At 39.5% G+C, this 20749-nt stretch overlaps 1 protein-coding gene across 1 annotated transcript in view; it reads left to right on the forward strand.

The window, feature by feature from the left end:
• Nucleotides 1–20749, forward strand: part of LOC126092405 (cohesin subunit SA-2-like) — a 192768-nt gene that overhangs the window by 46744 nt on the left and 125275 nt on the right. Inside the window, exon 6 of the mRNA XM_049907978.1 lies at nucleotides 17650–17862. Coding sequence (XP_049763935.1) covers nucleotides 17650–17862 — 213 coding nt within the window. The remainder of the gene's footprint in view (nucleotides 1–17649; nucleotides 17863–20749) is intronic.

Raw genomic sequence — 20749 nt, forward strand, 5'->3', positions numbered from 1 at the left:
AAATAACGAACTGGCATTAATCAGATCATACCTGACAAACAGAACTCAGGTAGTTATAGTAAATAGCCAGCAATCAAATGCCCTACCAGTTGTAAGAGGCGTGCCACAAGGCTCAGTGCTTGGACCTTTTCTCTTCCTGGTATACATGAATGACTTGCCTACTTTCATGCTTCACAAGTCAATAATATATGCTGACGACACAACCCTGATTACCTCAGATAACAAATTGGAGGAAGTGAAGAAACAAACAAAAGCAATGCTTGAAAAGTCTGCCATATGGCTCCACAGTAACAAGCTGATACTCAACAGTAGCAAGACAGAAACTATGTATTTCTTCTTGCACAATCTACAGGAAAAATTAAATGAGTCTGACTCTGTAAGACTTCTAGGAATCCACCTGGACCCGAAATTAACATGGAACACCCACACGGAACTGTTATGTACCAGACTTTCTAGAGTAGTCTTTTTGTTAAGGAAACTAAAAACATTAGTTAGCAGAAAACAACTTTTATCTTCTTATTATGCGTTCTTTGAATCTCACTTACAGTACGGAATAAAATTATGGGGCAACTCAACTGGTGCTCAGACAGTGTTCATGTGGCAGAAGAAAGCAATTAGAGCAATTACAGGTATTAAAAGCCAAGAATCATGTAGAAAGCACTTTAAGGAACTTAACATCTTAACATTACCTTCTCTGTATATAAAAGCATGTCTTCTTTCCATAAAAAAACAAATACATACCTTAACGTCCAGAACAGATGTTCATTCACATGATACCAGATATAAAAACAATCTTAATGTAGACTTTACTAGGCTATCTAAGGTCCAAAGTAGCTTTCAGCAAACAGGATTAAAATTATATAACAAGTTACCACAATCACTGAAAGACCTACAAGGAGATGCCTTCAAGAAGCAGCTGCACAAATTGTTAGCTGATAAGTGTATCTATGATGTAAAGGAATTAGAATGTAGTAGAGAGTGAGAGTAACTATGATGTCAAGGAAGTGGAATGTAGTAGAGAGTAACTATGATGTTATGGAATTATAATGTAGAGAATAACTCTTTATCCTCATGTAATGTAATCTGAATGTACATAGTTTCCCAATTTTAGATTCACTATCAAATGTAATGTCAAAACTGTCTATTTCAACAAATGTTGGCTAATGACAAGTAATAAATAAATAAATAAATAAATAAATAAATAAATAAATAAATTCGACTACATTCCATTATCCTCGTTTTGCTTTTGTTGATGCTCATCTGATACCCTCCTTTCATGACACTGTCCATTCCGTTCAACTGTTCTTCCAAGTCCTTTACTGTCTCTGACAAAATTACAATGTCATCGGCGAACCTCAAAGTTTTTATTTCTTCTCCTCGGATTTTAATACCTACTCTGAATTTTTCTTTTTTTTCTTTCACTGCTTGCTCAATATACATATTGAATAACATCGGTGACAGGCTACAACCCTGTCTCACTCCCTTCCCAACCACTGCTTCCCTTTCATGCCCCTCGACTCTTATAACTGCCATCTGGTTTCTGTACAAATTGTAAATAGCCTTTTGCTCCCTGTATTTTACCCCTGCCACCTTCAGAATTTGAGAGAGAGTATTCCAGTCAACATTGTCAAAAGCTTTCTCTAAGTCTACAAATGCTAGAAACGTAGGTTTGCTGTTCCTTAATCTAGCTTCTAAGATAAGTCGTAGGGTCAGTATTGCTTCACGTGTTCCAATATTTCCACAGAATCTAAACTGATCTTCCCCGAGGTCAGCTTCTACCAGTTTTTCCATTCGTTTGTAGAGAATATGCGTTAGTATTTTGCAGCTGTGACTTATTAAACTGAAGTTCGGTAATTTTCACATCTGTCAACACCTGCTTTCTTTGGGATTGGAATTATTATATTCTTCTTGAAGTCTGAGGGTATTTTGCCTGTCTCATACATCTTGCTCACCAGGTGGTAGAGTGTTGTCATGACTGGCTCTCCCAATGCCGTCAGTAGTTCTAATGGAATGTTGTCTACTCCCGGGGCCTTATTTCGACTCGGGTCTTTCAGTGCTCTGTCAAACTCTTCACGCTGTATCATATCTCCCATTTCATCTTCATCTACATCCTCTCCCATTTCCATAATATTGTCCTCAAGTACATTGCCCTGGTATAGGCCCTCTATATACTCCCTCAACCTTTCTGCTTTCCCTTCTTTGCTTAGAACTGGGTTTCTATCTGAGCTCTTGATATTCATACAAGTGGTTCTCTTTTCTCCAAAGGTCTCTTTAATTTTCCTGTAGGCAGTATCTATCTTACCCCTAGTGAGATAACCCTCTACATCCGTACATTTGTCCTCTAGCCATCCCTGCTGAGCCATTTTGCACTTCCTGTCGGTCTCGTTTTTGAGACGTTTGTATTCCTTTTTGCCTGCTTCATTTACTGCATTTTATATTTTCTCCTTTCATCAATTAAATTCAGTGTTTCTTCTGTTACCCAAGGGTTTCTACTAGCACTCGTCTTTTTACCTATTTGATCCTCTGCTGCCTTCACTACTTCATCCCTCAGAGCTACCCATTCTTCTTCTACTGTATTTCTTTCTCCCATTCCTGTCAATTGTTCCCTTATGCTCTCCCTGAGACTCTGTACAATCTCTGGTTTAGTCAGTTTATCCAGGTCCCATCTCCTTAAATTCCCATCTTTTTGCAGTTTCTTCAGTTTTAATCTACATATCATAACAAATAGATTGTAATCAGAGTCCACATCTGCCCCTGGAAATGTCTTACAATTTAAAACCTGGTTCCTAAATTTCTGTCATACCATTATGTAATCTATCTATCCTATGCTTACTGAATTATGGCATGTTTCTCCTAATATGTATTGATGACATTCTGCATATCTTCAACACACGCATAAGAAATAATTATCATTATGGTGCCTCAGTCTTATTCTACGGCAAAGAATATGAGGAAGTGGAACTTTCAGTAACGAGAGGTGGTCGGTTTTAGTTAAGCACATATTTCCGTGATCAGGTAGTAAATGTCCGGGTAAATAAGTCACAGGTGATAATATTTGCAACTGCCAACCCATATCACTCACATTCAAACAATGTAAGCCGTGTAATGGCAGATGAAACAAATAGACGTAAATTTCTAGGTGTCCATCTGGATTCAGATCCCCGATACATATTTTACTAATGTTGTGGGTAATAAAGTAAGAAACAGCTATTATCTTCTTAGCCAACCGTTCAAAATAGTGCTCACTCACATCGTAGTAACCATATGTTATGGGACAGTCTATCCCTATCTCAGCTACTGGATGGTAATATGAGGCTGTATTGCAGACTCGCAGCTTAACATATTACTGCTGCTACAAAAAAGAGCATTGAGTATTTTAAGTCGACCAGGCTCTAGGGAATTCACCATGAAACTTTCAGCAACACAAATACTTCAGAATCTATTCCTTGTACATCTATAATTTAATTACCTTTTTGTCTGCAGAAAATTGAAGTAAATGTAGTGATATATATGATCTCAACACCAGGTTAAAATGTAAGTACTTCAGACAAAGAACAATGACAATCTTATGAGTGGGATAGACTGCTACTCACCATGTAGTGGAAATGATGAGTCACAGACAAGCTCAACAAAAAGACTGCTAAACAAGTGAATTTTCAGCCAAAAGGCCATCCTCTGAATTAGACAATACACACACACACACACACACACACACACACACACACACAACTCATATGCATCAGAGTGTGATGGGAGCAGCAGTCTGTATGGTGGAGGTAAAGAGGAGGCAGGGGTGGGGAGGAGGAGGAATAGCGGGGCAGGGTTGGGGGCTGGTAAGGTGCTGCTTTTGTGGGGTCATTCAGGGACGAGGTGGGGAGAAGATAGGGCAGCTAAGTTCAGTTGTGGTATTAGACAGAATGCAGATGGGAGGGAGATACAGAAAAGGGAGAAGTAAAAGTACTGTAGGTCCGTTGGTGGAGTACAAGGCTGTTTAGTGTTGGAGTGGGAAAAATGAAGGGGATAGGTGGATGAAAGACAGTGACTAATGAAGTATGAGATCAGGAGGGTTACTGGAATGTAGGATATATTGCAGAGAGAGTTCCCACCTGTGCAGTTCAGAAAAACTGGTATTAATAGGAAAGATCCAGTTAACACAGCCTGTGAAGCAGTCATTGAAATGAACGTTGTTAGGCATCATGCTCAGCAACTGGGTGGTCCAGCTATTTCTAGGCCACAGTTTGTCAGTGGCCACTCATGCAGGCAGACAACTTATTGGTTGTCAAGCCCATGCAGAATGCAGCACAGTGGTTGCAATTTAGCTTGTAGATCACATGACTTGTTTCACATGTAGCCCTGCCCTCGATGGGATAGCTGATACTTGTGATTGGACTGGAATAAGTGGTGAAGGGAGGATGTATGGGACATGTCATGCATCTAGGTCTATTACAGGGATGTGAGTCATGAGGCAAGGGGTCGGGAGTGGGAGTTGATTAGGGATGGACAAGCATATTGCCTAGGTTGAGTGGGCAGCAGAATACCACTGTGAGAGGGGTTGGAAGGATAGTGGGTAGAACATTCTCCATTTTAGGATACAAAGAGAGGTAGTCAAAACCCTGGTGGAGAATGTGATTAAGTTGCTCCTGTCCATGGTGGAGTCATGAGGGAAATACTCCTCTTTGGGAGGTGATTGGTTGACTGGAGATATTTGTTTCTGTACAAGGATGGGAGGGCAATTACGGTCTGTTAAGGTCTCAGTGAGACTCCTGGTTAATTTTCAGAGGGACTGCTCGAGGTCACTAGGCTGATAGGAGCAGACTTACTGATATGGAATGGGTGGTGACTGTCGAAATGGAGGTATTTCTGGTGGTTAGTAGGTTGATATGGGCAGAGGTACTGATGTAGCTATCTTCGAGGTGGAAATCAGCAATGAGGTGAATGGGGGAGAAGGTGTTGAGGTTCTGGAGGACTTCGAGTATGGTATTGTCACATGCAATCCAGATCACGAAGATTTATAAGTAAATCTGAACCGGGTAAATGGTTTAGGTCTGGCTTATCTGGAAGGGTTCCTCCAGATGGCCCATGAATATGTTAGCATGGGATGTGCCATGTGAGTGCTTATTGCCAGATTCGTTTGTAGATGATGCCTTCAGAGGAATAGTAATTGTGATTGGGGATATAGTTGGTCAAGGTGACTAAGAATGAGGTTGTAGGTTTGCAATCTGTTGAGCATTTGGAAAGGTATTGTTCAGTAGCAGCAAGGCCATGGGCATTAGGGATGCTAGTGTAAAAATAAGTGGCATCAATAGTTACAAGCAGTGCACTGTGTGTGTGTGTGTGTGTGTGTGTGTGTGTGTGTGTGTAGGGGGGGGGGGGGAGGGGGGGGGGACAGGTACTGTGGAAAGTCAGTGAAGGAAATGGTTGGTATATTTTATACAGGAGAATAGGTTGTGGATAATAGACTTACAGTGTTGGTCTATGTGAGTAGAGATTCTCTCAGTGGGAGCACAGCAATAGACCACAATGGGGCATCCTGGGTAGTTCAATTTGATAGTGGTGGAGCCTTTTGTCAGCAGGTTGGACCACAAGATCAGGATCAGTTTTTAGGTGATGGATTGGGGTTCTTTCTGTGGATGTAAGGTTAGCTTGCTTGTTGAGGGATTTGGGGAACAATGGTGAGACAAAATCTGAGGTTAAGAAATTTGGGAAAGTTAACAGGGACCGATTTGAGGGACAGTGGGTTTGGATAATGGTTGGACTGAGAAGTGAGCTGTGTCAGGCTGGGTTCAAAATTGGTCTTTAGTAGAGTCTGATTCATAGGGTTGGCGGCAAGAAAGTGTTTCCACTGTAGGGACTAGGAGGGGAAGAGAAGCTCTTTAACAAGTCCACCATGATTAAATTTGAGAATGTGGCAAATGTAAGGCCTTTGGAAAGGACTATACTTCTATAGGACTAAGGCTTTTGGAAGAAAGATTCGTGACTGTGTTTGTGTCTGCTTAGGTTATGGGTTCCCTCCATGGTGCGAGCTAACATCCCATAAATGTTCGGGCGCACATGCGGTTCCCTTTCATCAAAATGTCTTGGCTCAAACTCGTCTAGGGGTTGAATTGCATGTGTCGCATTACACGCCCTAAATTGGACACTTGTGACCCTTTGGTGAAATTGTTTGGCTGATGGCAAGTTTGTGAAATACAAAGTTAATATAACATATAATAACAGTAATAATAATATCAGGAACTAAATTAACGACCCATACATGATGTAGGCCACACAGTTGCTATTTGGTTAGAATAATTTTTATTCAGAAAGCAGACTAATAGAATTACTGTTACACTCAAGCGCATATCCATTTGACACAGTTTGATCACACACATTCTCATCATGAATTAAAAGTCTACGCGAAATGTTAGAGTTCACACCAGGTGCACGGCTGCTACCAACTGTCCGCTTCTGCGTCTCCACTGGCACTCTCCCTTTGGTGTCTAGACCAGAACTGCCCATCTATGGCCGTGTTTTTCCCGCATGCCGAACATTGTCTCGCAACTGACTAGGGCAGTTACTTTTCCTGAAGCCGTCCTTCTGATTGGCTACAGCTTATTCTACATTATTTTGCATTTTATCATATTTAAATAGTCAAAGCTTGACCACTTTCATATTTGAAATAAAGTAACAATAATAAACATTACATTCATTTACATAAAACCAATACAATTTCCTTCTTAGCTTTGAATGCCACAGCCAGTAGCCTTGCACCAGTGTGCTTTCTGATAAATAAATAAAGAACAAAAGTAACTATTATGCACTGAACTTTACGACAAATATTCTATTACCTGATGATTTAATGAGGTGGCATGCTGTCATCATTCAATGTGTTTTGCGTGGAGGAAATAATGATCTGATGCTTAACTGAAAATACTGATAATTTAAATTTACTATATCTTTTAAACAAATAAGGTTACAGAGTTGATATTTACAATGTTTGTCATTTTAGTGATGTGCTTCTGTATGAAATGTTGATTGCTGAGATGGACCAGAGCGTTCGATTTTAGCATTCAGGTCTTTGTTATAAAACTTGTTAATTTCACTTGAACGGTAAATCCTAAACTATTATAGATATGATCAATATTCAAGTTTTATTGGGATCACCATGAAAATTTATGGAGGAGTGCAGATTAAAATTACTGTGGCTTTTTGCCACCACCAGCTACTCCAGTCCAGTCAGGAACATCACCTATCCCATCAAGGGCAGGGCTACATGTGAAACCAGTGATCTACAAGCTACACTGCAACCACTATGCAGCATTTTACATGGGCATGTCAACCAACAAGCTTTCTGTCCATATGAATGACTACTGACAAACTGTGTTCATGAAACAGCTGGACTACCCAGTTGCTGAGCACACTGCCCAACACAATGCTCTTCGTTTCAATGACTGCTTCATAGCCTGTGCCATCTGGTTCCTTCCTACTACCAACTCCAGCTTTTCTGAATTGTGCCAGTGGGAACTCTCCCTGCTATATGTCTTACGTTCATTTAACTCTCCAGGCCTCAACCTTCGTCAATCGGTGTCCTTCACCCACCTGTCCCCTTCCTCTGTTGCCACTCCAGCACCACAAAGCTTTTTATTGCACCAACCCATCCACAGTCTTTTTACTTCTCCCCTCTTCCACCCCTCTCCTTCCACCCAATGTTTAACATCATGACTGCTACTCTGCCCCACCTTGTCCCTGTAAGGTCCCACATGCAACATACTGGCCCCCACTGCTACCCTGTTACCCCTTCCCCTCCCTGACCACAAAATCTCTCGCCCAGCACAAAGTCTCAAGCCTGGGGAAAAAATGCAGCTGACTCCTGTATATTAGGGTAAAACAATGGACCCAAAAAATAGCAGATCAATATCCTTAACATCAGTTTTCTGCAGAATTCTTGGATATATTATGAGTTTGAACGTAACAAATTTCCTTTAGACCTAAAATCTTACAAGTTAGAATGATTTTAGAAAGCATCACTCAAAAGATTCAAGCCTGTGGAATAGTTTCCCAGATACGTGAAGACTTCTGAAGTAATAGAACCCTGCATGTTCTCCTCGATGGCAAGTGTTCATCAGAGATGAGGGTACCTTTAGGAGTATCGTAGGAAAGAGTGAAAGGAGCACAATTATTTTCTGTATACATAAATGATCGGGTGGGCAGCAATTTGTTGTTTGTGGCGTACAAGAAGTGTTGCCGTGTGACTGTAGAAGGACGCAAGATGACTTACACAATTTTCTAGTTGGTGTGATGAATGGCAGCTGGCTATAAATGTAGAAAAATGTTAATTAATGCAGATGAGTTGGTAAAACAAACCCATAATTTTCAAATACAGCATTAGCAGTGTCCTGCTTGACATGGTCACATCATTTAAACAGCTGGACATAATGTTGCAAAGTGATTTTGAAATGGAACAAGCATGTGAGGATCGTGGCAGGGAAGGTGAATGGTTGACTTTCATTTATTAGGAGAATTTTGGGAAAGTGTGGTTCACCGGTAAAAGAGATTGCATATAGTATGCTAATGTGACCTATTTTTGAGTACTGCTTGCATGTTTGTGATCTGCGCCAGATCGGACTAAAGGAATACATTGAATCAATTCAGTGGCAGGATGCTAGATTTCTTACCAGTACGTTTGAGCAAATACTAGTATTATGGAGATGCTCTGGGAAGTCAAATGGGAATCTCTGAGGGAAGATGACATTCATTTCGTGGAACACTATTGAGAAAATTTAAAGAACCGGCATTTGAAGCTGACTGCAGAATGTTTGTACTGCTACCAACATACATTTTGTGTAAGGACCACAAAGACAAGATAATAGAAATTATGACTTACGTGGAGGTGTACAGTCAGTCTTCTTTCTGTCACTCAATTTGTGAGTGGAAGAGGAAAAGATTTGGCTAATTGTGATACAGGGTACCCTCCGCAAGATGGCTTGCAGAGTATGTATGTAGATGTAGATCAATGCAAACTGCCAGTTAAAGGTCATGACAGAAACATACAACACATGTGCCGTCATTATTGAGGGCAAGTGGAAATGAAATGTATCTTATAACATTACATTTAATCTTTCTGTACATCAGTGACAAAGTTCATGTTCCCATTGTCTTGCATCAATTATATTTTCTGAGCAGTGGAATCTGACAATGTGGCACCTGTTCCATCAGTCCAGTCCAAAGCGATTGAGATAAGTCAGTAGATGCAAAGATTATCTGCACTCACAGCAGTGCTCCAGTGTTTCATCATCATAATGGCCTTTGTGGCTTCATTCACAATGTTGTTCCAAACAAGGTGGTGCTCATCTCTTATTGTGCTCACATTTTGTGGTCCAGTGTCATTACTGTTCAGAACTCTTCCTCTGTCCAGACGTGGACCTCTGTCATAACATCAGTATCTATATCAGTCAGAATATCACAATGTAACAAACCCATTTCCTAAAGATCAATCATTGTGTCTCATACCAACTCGCCCAACTCATTATACTGTTTGCAAACTTTGTTGTTGACATGATATATTGATACTTGCTTTCTTGTTTTAACTTAACTGATAGCCACAAAACAGAGAACACTGTTGGTCACGTGGGTACGTCATTTCTTTGCAGTTTTAATCAAGCTTTGCTTGTACGTAATGTCATTTTGGTAGTTTTTTCTGGGTATTACAATTTTTGCAAATATTAATGGAATTGCAAAATTGAATGACGTCAAGTAATCTCATTTCCAGTATTTTTTTGTATATATGTCACCATTGGTTTTAAAAACAGTGTGGTGTAGACATTCGCCACACAATCAACAAATGCTATACTTAAAAATTTCAAGAACTTCATTGAACAGGTTGGAAAAGAATGAAAACAATCTGTGTAACATATATGCATATATTTAATGAAGGATAAATGTTAAGATAAATTAATTGTTGTTGTGAGTGTGACACTTTTCAGTGCTGCCTTGCAGAGAAAAATAGATGATGTTAATCATATTTTCAGGACACAAATAAAAAATGGAATTGTATAGTGGTGGGCAGCAGATAAATTAATTTTCTTTGCCATTTACAAGATCTGAAAACTATTTTTGCAGTCAGCCAGAAAGCGATGGAGAACATACTGACCATAATTTCCAATCTAAAAGTTCACATTACACTTCGTACTCACTGAAAGAAAATGTTCCTACATGCTATTTACTCACTGGGATCAGGAACTATGACTATAAATAAAAGTTTTGAGTTGTAACTGATTAATATATTCTGTAAAAAGCTCACACCCACAAAATATAATAATATTCAAGATGATAATAATAATAATAATAATAATAATAATAATAATAATAATAATAATAATAATATAATGAGACTGCTAGCCACACGGAAAATTATTTAAATCCAAATAGAGGTGTTTTGCAGGATATGCTTCCTGCAACCACCCTAGAAGGAAAACAAAGACAGAGGGTGAGATGGTCAGATGAAATTAACCGACACCTCATGTTCTGTTATTACCAAGCAACAAACTTAGGAACCAACACAACTGGATACAGATCACAAGTATACACAAAATTTATTACCAGATTCCCAGAATTAAAATTTTTAACAGAACGACGACTAGCTGATGAGATCCGTGTAATAATAAAAAATAACAGGATACCCCTGTCAGAATTAGAAAACATCAAACAACAAGTACAACAAATACTGGAACAAAATAATGTGCAATCAGAAGAAGAAGAAAATACATTAATGCACTCAGACATCCCAGAGCAAACAAAGAACAACATGCAGCAATTAAACAATCAGAGGAAAACGAAATCTTAAGACAGCCACCAGAACAAGCACAAATAGCACACGAAGTGACACACATGTTAGATATAGAAGAAAAATTTCAGCTGAAATATATAGAATACAAAGACACAAATACAGACATTAGACCATTCTTGCATAGACCACCAAATAACCCACAAGTCGAAACAACAACAACAACTATCAACACAATCATACACAACAAAATAAATGAAAACACAACTATGGAAGAGTTACAACTACTGATTTATATAGGAGCACTCACTACACTAAATATACACACTACACTAAATATACACACTAGGCAGAGATCAGAACAAACCAACACACACAAGAAACCCACAAAACCAGTATGGCAACACAGGCTACAGATCAGAATAGAAAAACTGAGAAAAGACATCAGACAGCTAACACAATTTATAAGAAATGAAATTTCAGACAAAAAACGAAAAAGGTTAGGTAAAATCTCACAACAAGAAGCAATAGAGCAATCAGATGAAAAGTAGCAGAAATTACAAGCATTGGCCAAACGACTTAGAAGATACAAAAGCAGTGAAAATAGAAGGAAACAAAACCAAACATTCAACACAAACCGAAAGAAATTTTATCAGACAATAGATAACACACACATTAAAATAGACAACCCACCAAACATAACAGACATGGAACACTTCTGGAGCAACATATGGTCAAACCCGGTACAACATAACAGGCATGCACGGTGGATATAAGCAGAAACAGACGCATACAAGATGATACCACAAATGCCCGAAGTGATAATTTTGCAACATGAAGTCACCCGAGCAATTAATTCTACGCACAGTTGGAAAGCCCCTGGAAAAGATAAAATAGCAAATTTCTGGCTAAAGAAGTTCACTTCAACACATTCACATCTAACTAAATTATTTAACATACCTAAAAACAAAGATGATGTGACTTACCAAATGAAAGTGGTGGCAGGTGCACAGACACACAAACGAACACAAACATACACACAAAATTCAAGCTTTCGCAACAAACTGTTGCCTCATCAGGAAAGAGGGAAGGAGAGGGAAAGACGAAAGGATGTGGGTTTTAAGGGAGAGGATAAGGAGTCATTCCAGTCCCGGGAGCGGAAAGACTTACCTTAGGGGGAAAAAAGGACGGGTATACACTCGCGCACACACACACACATATCCATCCACACATATACAGACACAAGCAGTCTTTAAATATGTCTGCTTGTGTCTGTATATGTGTGGATGGATATGTGTGTGTGTGCGAGTGTATACCCGTCCTTTTTTCCCCCTAAGGTAAGTCTTTCCGCTCCCGGGACTGGAATGACTCCTTATCCTCTCCCTTAAAACCCACATCCTTTCGTCTTTCCCTCTCCTTCCCTCTTTCCTGATGAGGCAACAGTTCGTTGCGAAAGCTTGAATTTTGTGTGTATGTTTGTGTTCGTTTGTGTGTCTGTCGACCTGCCACCACTTTCATTTGGTAAGTCACATCATCTTTGTTTTTAGGTATATTTTTCCTTCGTGGAATGTTTCCTTCTATTATAACCATAAATTATTTAACAGTTACATTGCAGATCCATACACATTCCCTGATACACTTACACACGGAATAACTTATCTGAAACCTAAAGATCAAGCAGATACAGCAAATCCAGCAAAATATCGCCCCATAACATGCCTACCAACAATATACAAAATATTAACTTCAGTAATTACACAGAAATTAATGACACATACAACACACAACAAAATTAAAAATGAAGAACAAAAAGGCTGTTGCAAAGGAGCATGAGGATGTAAAGAAGAGCAACTGATAATAGATGAAGAGGTGACATATCAAGCTAAAACTAAACAAAGGTCATTACACTACGCATACATTGATTACCAAAAAGTTTTTGATAGTGTACCCCACTCATGGTTACTACAAATATTGAAAATATACAAAGTAGATCCTAAATTGTTACAGTTCCTGAACATAGTAATGAAAAATTGGAAAACCACACTTAATATCCAAACAAATTCAAATAGTATCACATCACAGCCAATACAGATTAAGCATGGAATATAACAAGGAGACTCATTAAGTCCTTTCTGGTTCTGCCTTGCTTTGAACCCACTATCCAACATGCTAAATAATACAAATTATGGATACAATATTACTGGAACATACCAACACATCATCACACATTTGCTATACATGGATGATCTAAAACTACTGGCAGCAACAAATCAACAACTCAACCGATTACTAAAGATAACAGAAATATTCAGCAATGATATACACTCCTGGAAATGGAAAAAAGAACACATTGACACCGGTGTGTCAAACCCACCATACTTGCTCTGGACACTGCGAGAGGGCTGTACAAGCAATGATCACACGCACGGCACAGCGGACACACCAGGAACCGCGGTGTTGGCCGTCGAATGGCGCTAGCTGCGCAGCATTTGTGCACCGCCGCCGTCAGTGTCAGCCAGTTTGCCGTGGCATACGGAGCTCCATCGCAGTCTTTAACACTGGTAGCATGCCGCGACAGTGTGGACGTGAACCGTATGTGCAGTTGACGGACTTTGAGCGAGGGCGTATAGTGGGCATGCGGGAGGCTGGGTGGACTTACCGCTGAATTGCTCACCACGTGGGGCGTGAGGTCTCCACAGTACATCGATGTTGTCGCCAGTGGTCGGCGGAAGGTGCACGTGCCCGTCGACCTGGGACCGGACCGCAGCGACGCACGGATGCACGCCAAGACCGTAGGATCCTACGCAGTGCCGTAGGGGACCGCACCGCCACTTCCCAGCAAATTAGGGACACTGTTGCTCCTGGGGTATCGGCGAGGACCATTCGCAACCGTCTACAATAAGCTGGGCTACGGTCCCGCACACTGTTAGGCCGTCTTCCGCTCACGCCCCAACATCGTGCAGCCCGCCTCCAGTGGTGTCGCGACAGGCGTGAATGGAGGGACGAATGGAGACGTGTCGTCTTCAGCGATGAGAGTCGCTTCTGCCTTGGTGCCAATGATGGTCGTATGCGTGTTTGGCGCCGTGCAGGTGAGCGCCACAATCAGGACTGCATACGACCGAGGTACACAGGGCCAACACCCGGCATCATGGTGTGGGGAGCGATCTCCTACACTGGCCGTACACCACTGGTGATCGTTGAGGGGACACTGAATAGTGCACGGTACATCCAAACCGTCATCGAACCCATCGTTCTACCATTCCTAGACCGGCAAGGGAACTTGCTGTTCCAACAGGACAATGCACGTCCGCATGTATCCCGTGCCACCCAACGTGCTCTAGAAGGTGTAAGTCAACTACCCTGGCCAGCAAGATCTCCGGATCTGTCCCCCATTATTGAGCATGTTTGGGACTGGATGAAGCGTCGTCTCACGCGGTCTGCACGTCCAGCACGAACGCTGGTCCAACTGAGGCGCCAGGTGGAAATGGCATGGCAAGCCGTTCCACAGGACTACATCCAGCATCTCTACGATCGTCTCCATGGGAGAATAGCAGCCTGCATTGCTGCGAAAGGTGGATATACACTGTACTAGTGCCGACATTGTGCATGCTCTGTTGCCTGTGTATATGTGCCTGTGGTTCTGTCAGTGTGATCATGTGATGTATCTGACCCCAGGAATGTGTCAATAAAATTTCCACTTCCTGGGACAATGAATTCACGGTGTTCTTATTTCAATTTCCAGGAGTGTAAATATGGCTTTTGGAACAGACAAATACAAGAAAAATAGCATAGTCAAGGGAAAACACACTAAACAAGAAGATTACATATTGGATAACCACAGCGACTGCATAGAAGCGATGGAAAAAACAGATGCCTATAAATATCTAGGATACAGACAAAAAATAGGAATAGATAATACAAATATTAAAGAAGAACTAAAAGAAAAATATAGACAAAGACTAACAAAAATACTGAAAACAGAATTGACAGCAAGAAACAAGACAAAAGCTATAAATACTGATGCTATACCAATATTGACCTACTCATTTGGAGTAGTGAAATGGAGTAACACAGACCTAGAAGCACTCAATACACTTACACATTCACAATGCCACAAATATACAATACATCACATACATTCAACAACAGAAAGATTCACATTAAGCAGAAAGGAAGGAATAAGGGGATTTATCGACATAAAAAACCTACATTGTGGACAGGTAGACAATTTAAGAAAATTCTTTATAGAATGAGCAGAAACTAGCAAAATACACAAAGCAATCACTCGTATAAATACATCGGCTACACCATTGCAGTTTCATAACCACTTCTACAACCCTTTAGATCGCATAACATCAACAGATACGAAGAAAGTAAATTGGAAAAAGAAAACACTACATGGCAAGCACCCGTGTCATCTAACACAGCCACACATCGATCAAGATGCATCCAACTCATGGCTAAGAAAAGGCAATATATATACAGTGAGACGGAAGGATTCATGATTGCAATACAGGATCAAACAAGAAACACCAGATATTGCAGCAAGCATATTATTAAAGATCCCAATACCACAACAGATAAATGTAGACTTTGCAAACAACAAATAGAAACAGTAGATCACATCACAAGTGGATGTAAAATTCTAGCAAATACAGAAAACACCAGAAGACATGACAATGTAGCAAAAATAATACATCAATAACTTGCCATACAACATAAACTAATAAAACAACACGTTCCCACATACAAGTATGCACCACAAGATGTACTGGAGAATGATGAATAAAAATTATACAGGAACAGAACCATTATAACAGATAAAACTACACCACATAACAAACCTGACATCAAACTCACCAATAAAAAGAAGAAATTAACACAACTAATCGAAATATCCATACCCAATACAACAAATATACAGAAGAAAACAGGAGAAAAAATTGAAAAATACATCCAACTGGCTGAGGAAGTCAAGGACATGTGGCATCAGGATAAAGTTGACATTATACCAATTATACTATCAACTACAGGAGTCATACCACACAATATCCACCAGTAGATCAACGCAATGCAGCTACATCCAAGCGTATATATACAACTACAGAAATCTGTAATTATTGATACATGTTCAATTACCCGAAAGTTTTTAAATGCAATGTAACATATACTGTACAGTTAAAAGGAAGTCACGCTTGATCAAGGTCCGCGTCACTTTCCATTTTTAACCAGACATAACGTCTGAGAAAGGAAAGAAATAATAATAATAATAATAATAATAATAACAGTTAGAAGGAAGTCACGCTTGATGAAGGTCCACTGAGAAAGGAAAGAGGAAATAATAATAATACTGATGATGATGATGACATCCCTGTCGGAAACAGCACTATTAACATTTCAGAGACGACCTGTACGGAAAGCTCCAAGTAAAATGATCTATCAGCCTAACTTCTAATCACCAAAGTTAATTTCTCACCTCAAGAGTGGAAAATGATCTCACCACTTGCCACACGGTTTTGTCAACATTACAGGCAACGCACAAATAGTTACTTCTGTGAAATCTAAGCAATATGGGACGGTGTATAGTCCTAGTGAATTCACTCCTATTTTTGATGAAAATGCTTTTAGTAGGTGATGAGCTCTGATGTCATGTGAGGCACAGCATGTGCAGGTGTTTGACTGATGCAGACAGATTGATATCTCAGTGCAAAGTGTCTCTTCTTACTACCTTTTTGGCCGTATTTATATATGGGCACAGTGGACTGCCAAATGGAACATCTGCTATCAACTGCCCTAGGCACTTGTAGCAGTATCTAAATGGCACTTTTCTTGGACACACGTTAATTAATACCTCTGTTGTTCAAAAATTTACATTCTTCTTAATTTTTATATGAATATAATTAAGGTTGCTTTCGTTACTGAAAAAGTTTTAGCTCGACTGCTTTTAAACTTTGCCGGCTAGAATTTTTATTACGGAACCAACATTAAAACATGACGCCTGGCTCTTTAAGGTTCCTCTACAATAAAGTCTTGAAACTAAGTACAGATGTATTATTTTCTGAATGTAATCGAGTGCTGTAATTATAACTTTCTGAAGCAATTACAAATGATAGTAAACAACTTTAATAGAGGTAGCTTAATGGGGTCACATAGGTAATGTTTTTGAATGAAACTAAGGCCACGTATGAATTTTCATCTTTCTGAATCTAATATTTAGTGTCTTCAAATCTTTGTAGAAATGCTGAATTTCACCAAAATATTGAATGCTGAATTTCACCAAAATATTGCACTGATCAATTTGAGACCTGTAACTTTTTATTGTAACATACATTTGCAGATTCTGAACAATTTTTAGCTTTGTAGCTTCATTATTTAGCACCACTTCTATTTTCTTAAAATAATATACTTAGCAAAGCAAATTCATTAAATGATTCTGGGACTTCACTCTGTGAACATTAATATACTGGAGCATGCACAGGCGCATTGTGATGACATGACACTGGTAGTAGTGAACTGGGTTAAGTCCTGGCACACTCATTCACCTCTGTACCTGTTACAATGATACAGCACTTGTTTAGCCACATGTTGCAAATGCTTCACTTTATCAAGCTATAATGACTGGATCTGGACCATTAGGGCAAAAGTAAACAATAATAATAATGTATATATTTCTGTTGCATCAATTTCTTGTTTTAGTGAGATACAAGAAATACATGAGCTTTACAGTATTACTTCTTTCTTTCTTATCATGTTGCCTCCTGAATAACACTTTTTAGATGTTTATTTTTTAAGTTTCTTTTTATTTGGGCTTTTCTTTTCTAGTTTTATAATTCAGTTCTTTCCCATTGTACAGTGCTTATTTGTAACCATTTATGTGTTACTTGCAGGGAAAGAAAACATTCCAGCAGACTGTTATGACTATTGAGAGATCAAAATCTAAAATGAAAGAGGAAGAGAGGAAGGCAATAACTGAAGTATTTATGGATTATCTCCCTGAGATTATAAAACAAAATATGAAAGAGGAAATCATCTTGATAGATTGTCTCAAAATACCATTATATATGCAGACTGATGTATATGGATACAACATTAACCAGAAGGTAGTCTGCTATAAGTATGAAGGAAACTGAGTTATTTGTATTGACTGCTGTGAATGATATTGAATATTGAGACTTAGATTTAAATAGAGTATTATGTTGGCAGTTGTGAGTGATTGGTATGTCACAATCTTATGATGAGCCTGCAGAATCTTGAAAGCTAGCTTGAGATGAGATCAATGTCTGAAGACAATAAGTCCTAGCTGTTTATAAATTGCGTAAGGATCAGTGGTAGCAACTCATTATACAATTGAGGGATTCGGTCATTGATGGGTACCTAAACAGATGAGTCTTCTACTTAATAACACACACACACACACACTCACACACACACACACACACACACACACACACACACACAGAGGGAGGGGGGGAGAGAGAGAGAGAGAGAGAGAGAGAGAGAGAGAGAGAGAGAGAGAGAGAGAGAGACGACTACTAGAGTCCATGCAGGATACCACAGTTGATGTGAAGTGACCAGGTTTCATCCAAAGCACTGGGTGAGTTCATTCGTTTGTTCAGAAGGGAAGCCTGACACTGTCTGCCATTTTTTGGCCAGTCAGTTATGACAGAATTCAGGCACATGCCCTGCAGTCTTTCTTAAACAATTTTACCAAATCTGTTTGGTAAAAAGTTTCATTTGGTAACGTATTGAATTTTTCTTTAGACTTGGTCGGAGGTCTCTGTCTCCAGTCTCAAGAACATTGATCTGACATAGCACACTCATTTGCAATTACGCCATGCCAGCCGTAAAGCTGGAGGGAAATACCCGCAACATTCCTCATATTTCATAAACGGTTTGAAATATCAAAATGAGATTTTGGCAGACACGCAAAGAGGAGAGTATTTGCCTTATGGTTATTATGCAAAACTTCTTTACCTACCATGATACCCCATTAACTGCGGACTTTTTCAGTGAAAGAATTGTGAAGGTCATCAATAGCTGGTGAAACAAGAAATGCTATGGGTTTTGGAACAACATAAGTGAAGAAATTACACATTCGTTTTGTACTGAGGATTTGCTTTTTCACAAGATATTGACCTTACTTTTCCTCAGTTCCTCACATAAGAAGCACTGTTTCAGAATTCTCTCGCAGTTGCACCATGTAAACTCTGCTGTTTTTCGGCAACAGAAGAAAATATTAAAATGGCAGCTAGTGAAATGTTTAGGTTTTACTCTAAATTTGCCGCTCATGACACTTCTCTAAAAGTTAAAAAAGGTTGAAAAGCCAGGCGATATAAATAACTGCAGTTTTGCAGGAATCTTTTTAGATACTAAACAATGTAGAGGTGAGAGATCTTTTGGCATCATCACAATGCAAGTGTAGGCCTGGAGGGACCATGCTTAATATTTATAAAAAATGTGAAGATAGGCTACAGTTTGGAATGGCACTTCCCCTCCAGCACTCAGCATTTCCCTCTACAGTGCTACCACCACCATCACAACGCATTCGTGGCTGCAATGTCCTTGCTGACTATGCATGCCAGCACTGCTTCTCACATTGGGTGAGGTATATAGTAGGGTGGAGTAAAGAAGAGGAGAAAGGAGGCAGAGGGTGGGAGGAAGAGTTGGATGGATGGGTAGCTGGAAGCACACAGGATAGGAATATGGCACCAGTGAGCTTGCTGTCACTAACATTACATGTGGTAGTGGATTAACAAGTCAAGATGGAACATAGGAAGAGAGACATTGTGGAGAAGTGAGCATGAGTGCAGAATGCTGTGACCACCACCATTAAGTAGCTACAAAGGAGCATGCACACCCTCACCCACACATGATGCAGCATCAGCCTGGGCTTTATAACATTATGCTACAAGATGGAATAAAAGCAGTATGAAAAGGGGCCCAAGTGACTGTAGGCAGCAGCTGTGTGTGTGTGTGTGTGTGTGTGTGTGTGTGTGTGTGTGTGTGTTTTCTGCTTCTGAAGAAGGATTTTTTTTTTTTTTTTTTTTTTTGTCCAAAAGTTAATCCTTTTTGTAATGATGTTATTCCACCCTGGACTTTCCATTGTTTGATTATCTACAGGATGGCGTGACAATTAGATGATGCAGAATTTAAGTTTTATGTTGCTTCAAAATGGATAAAACAGCATTTTACAAATGCTGATGAAAATAGTAGCAGGATGTTAGTTAGCTGTGTTTCTTTCGTCATGGTCAGGAGGATTTAAAATAAAATCTTGTTTCACTGGAATTTAATTAAATTCAGGTTTTTGATGCATTTAAGATGTCAGGTATGCACTCTGATTAAATAAAATGTACATCTGTTCTCTGTTTAGTCTTCACTCTGTCTTATAACTTTTCACAAAATACAATAATTTTGGCAAACATAGTTCTGCTGTTGTAACACACTGCATACTAACTCCAAGCAAATCTCAACTCAAGAGACAGAAAGGCATAGGTGCCCAACTATTCAGAACAGACAACATTGCTGATTTTCATCTATCATTTATTGACATGACTGCATAAATGTATTATAATAACCAGTACTCCAGTAGCAATAGCACCGCCCTGGTCCATACTGATGGCTACCGCCATACAGTAGCACTGCTGGAGTACTGGTTATACTTCGGGTTTCACTGTGAGTAAATATGTATCAATAAAACAAATGCCACACCAGACTAATCTGGGACAGTTGTATAGAATGGGGACGTAAAATTCTGCTTTAAAAATAATTTAGTTTCTAAGGGAAAACAAGCTGACAGTTTCTTTTGACTATTAAATGTTGTATGAAATACAAATGAACAGTATTTGTTTGCTCTGACTCCAACTACACACTGCAAAAACGAAATTGTGAATATCTGGTGAAACCTCAGAGAAAAATTGCCTGACAGCTCTTAGGAGGGATGTCCAGTATATGTGGTGTTTGCTCCTTTGGACATGATGGAAAGAAAGG

The sequence above is a fragment of the Schistocerca cancellata genome, chromosome 7 (genome assembly GCF_023864275.1).
Source record: "Schistocerca cancellata isolate TAMUIC-IGC-003103 chromosome 7, iqSchCanc2.1, whole genome shotgun sequence".
Classification (NCBI taxonomy): Eukaryota; Metazoa; Arthropoda; class Insecta; order Orthoptera; family Acrididae; genus Schistocerca; species Schistocerca cancellata.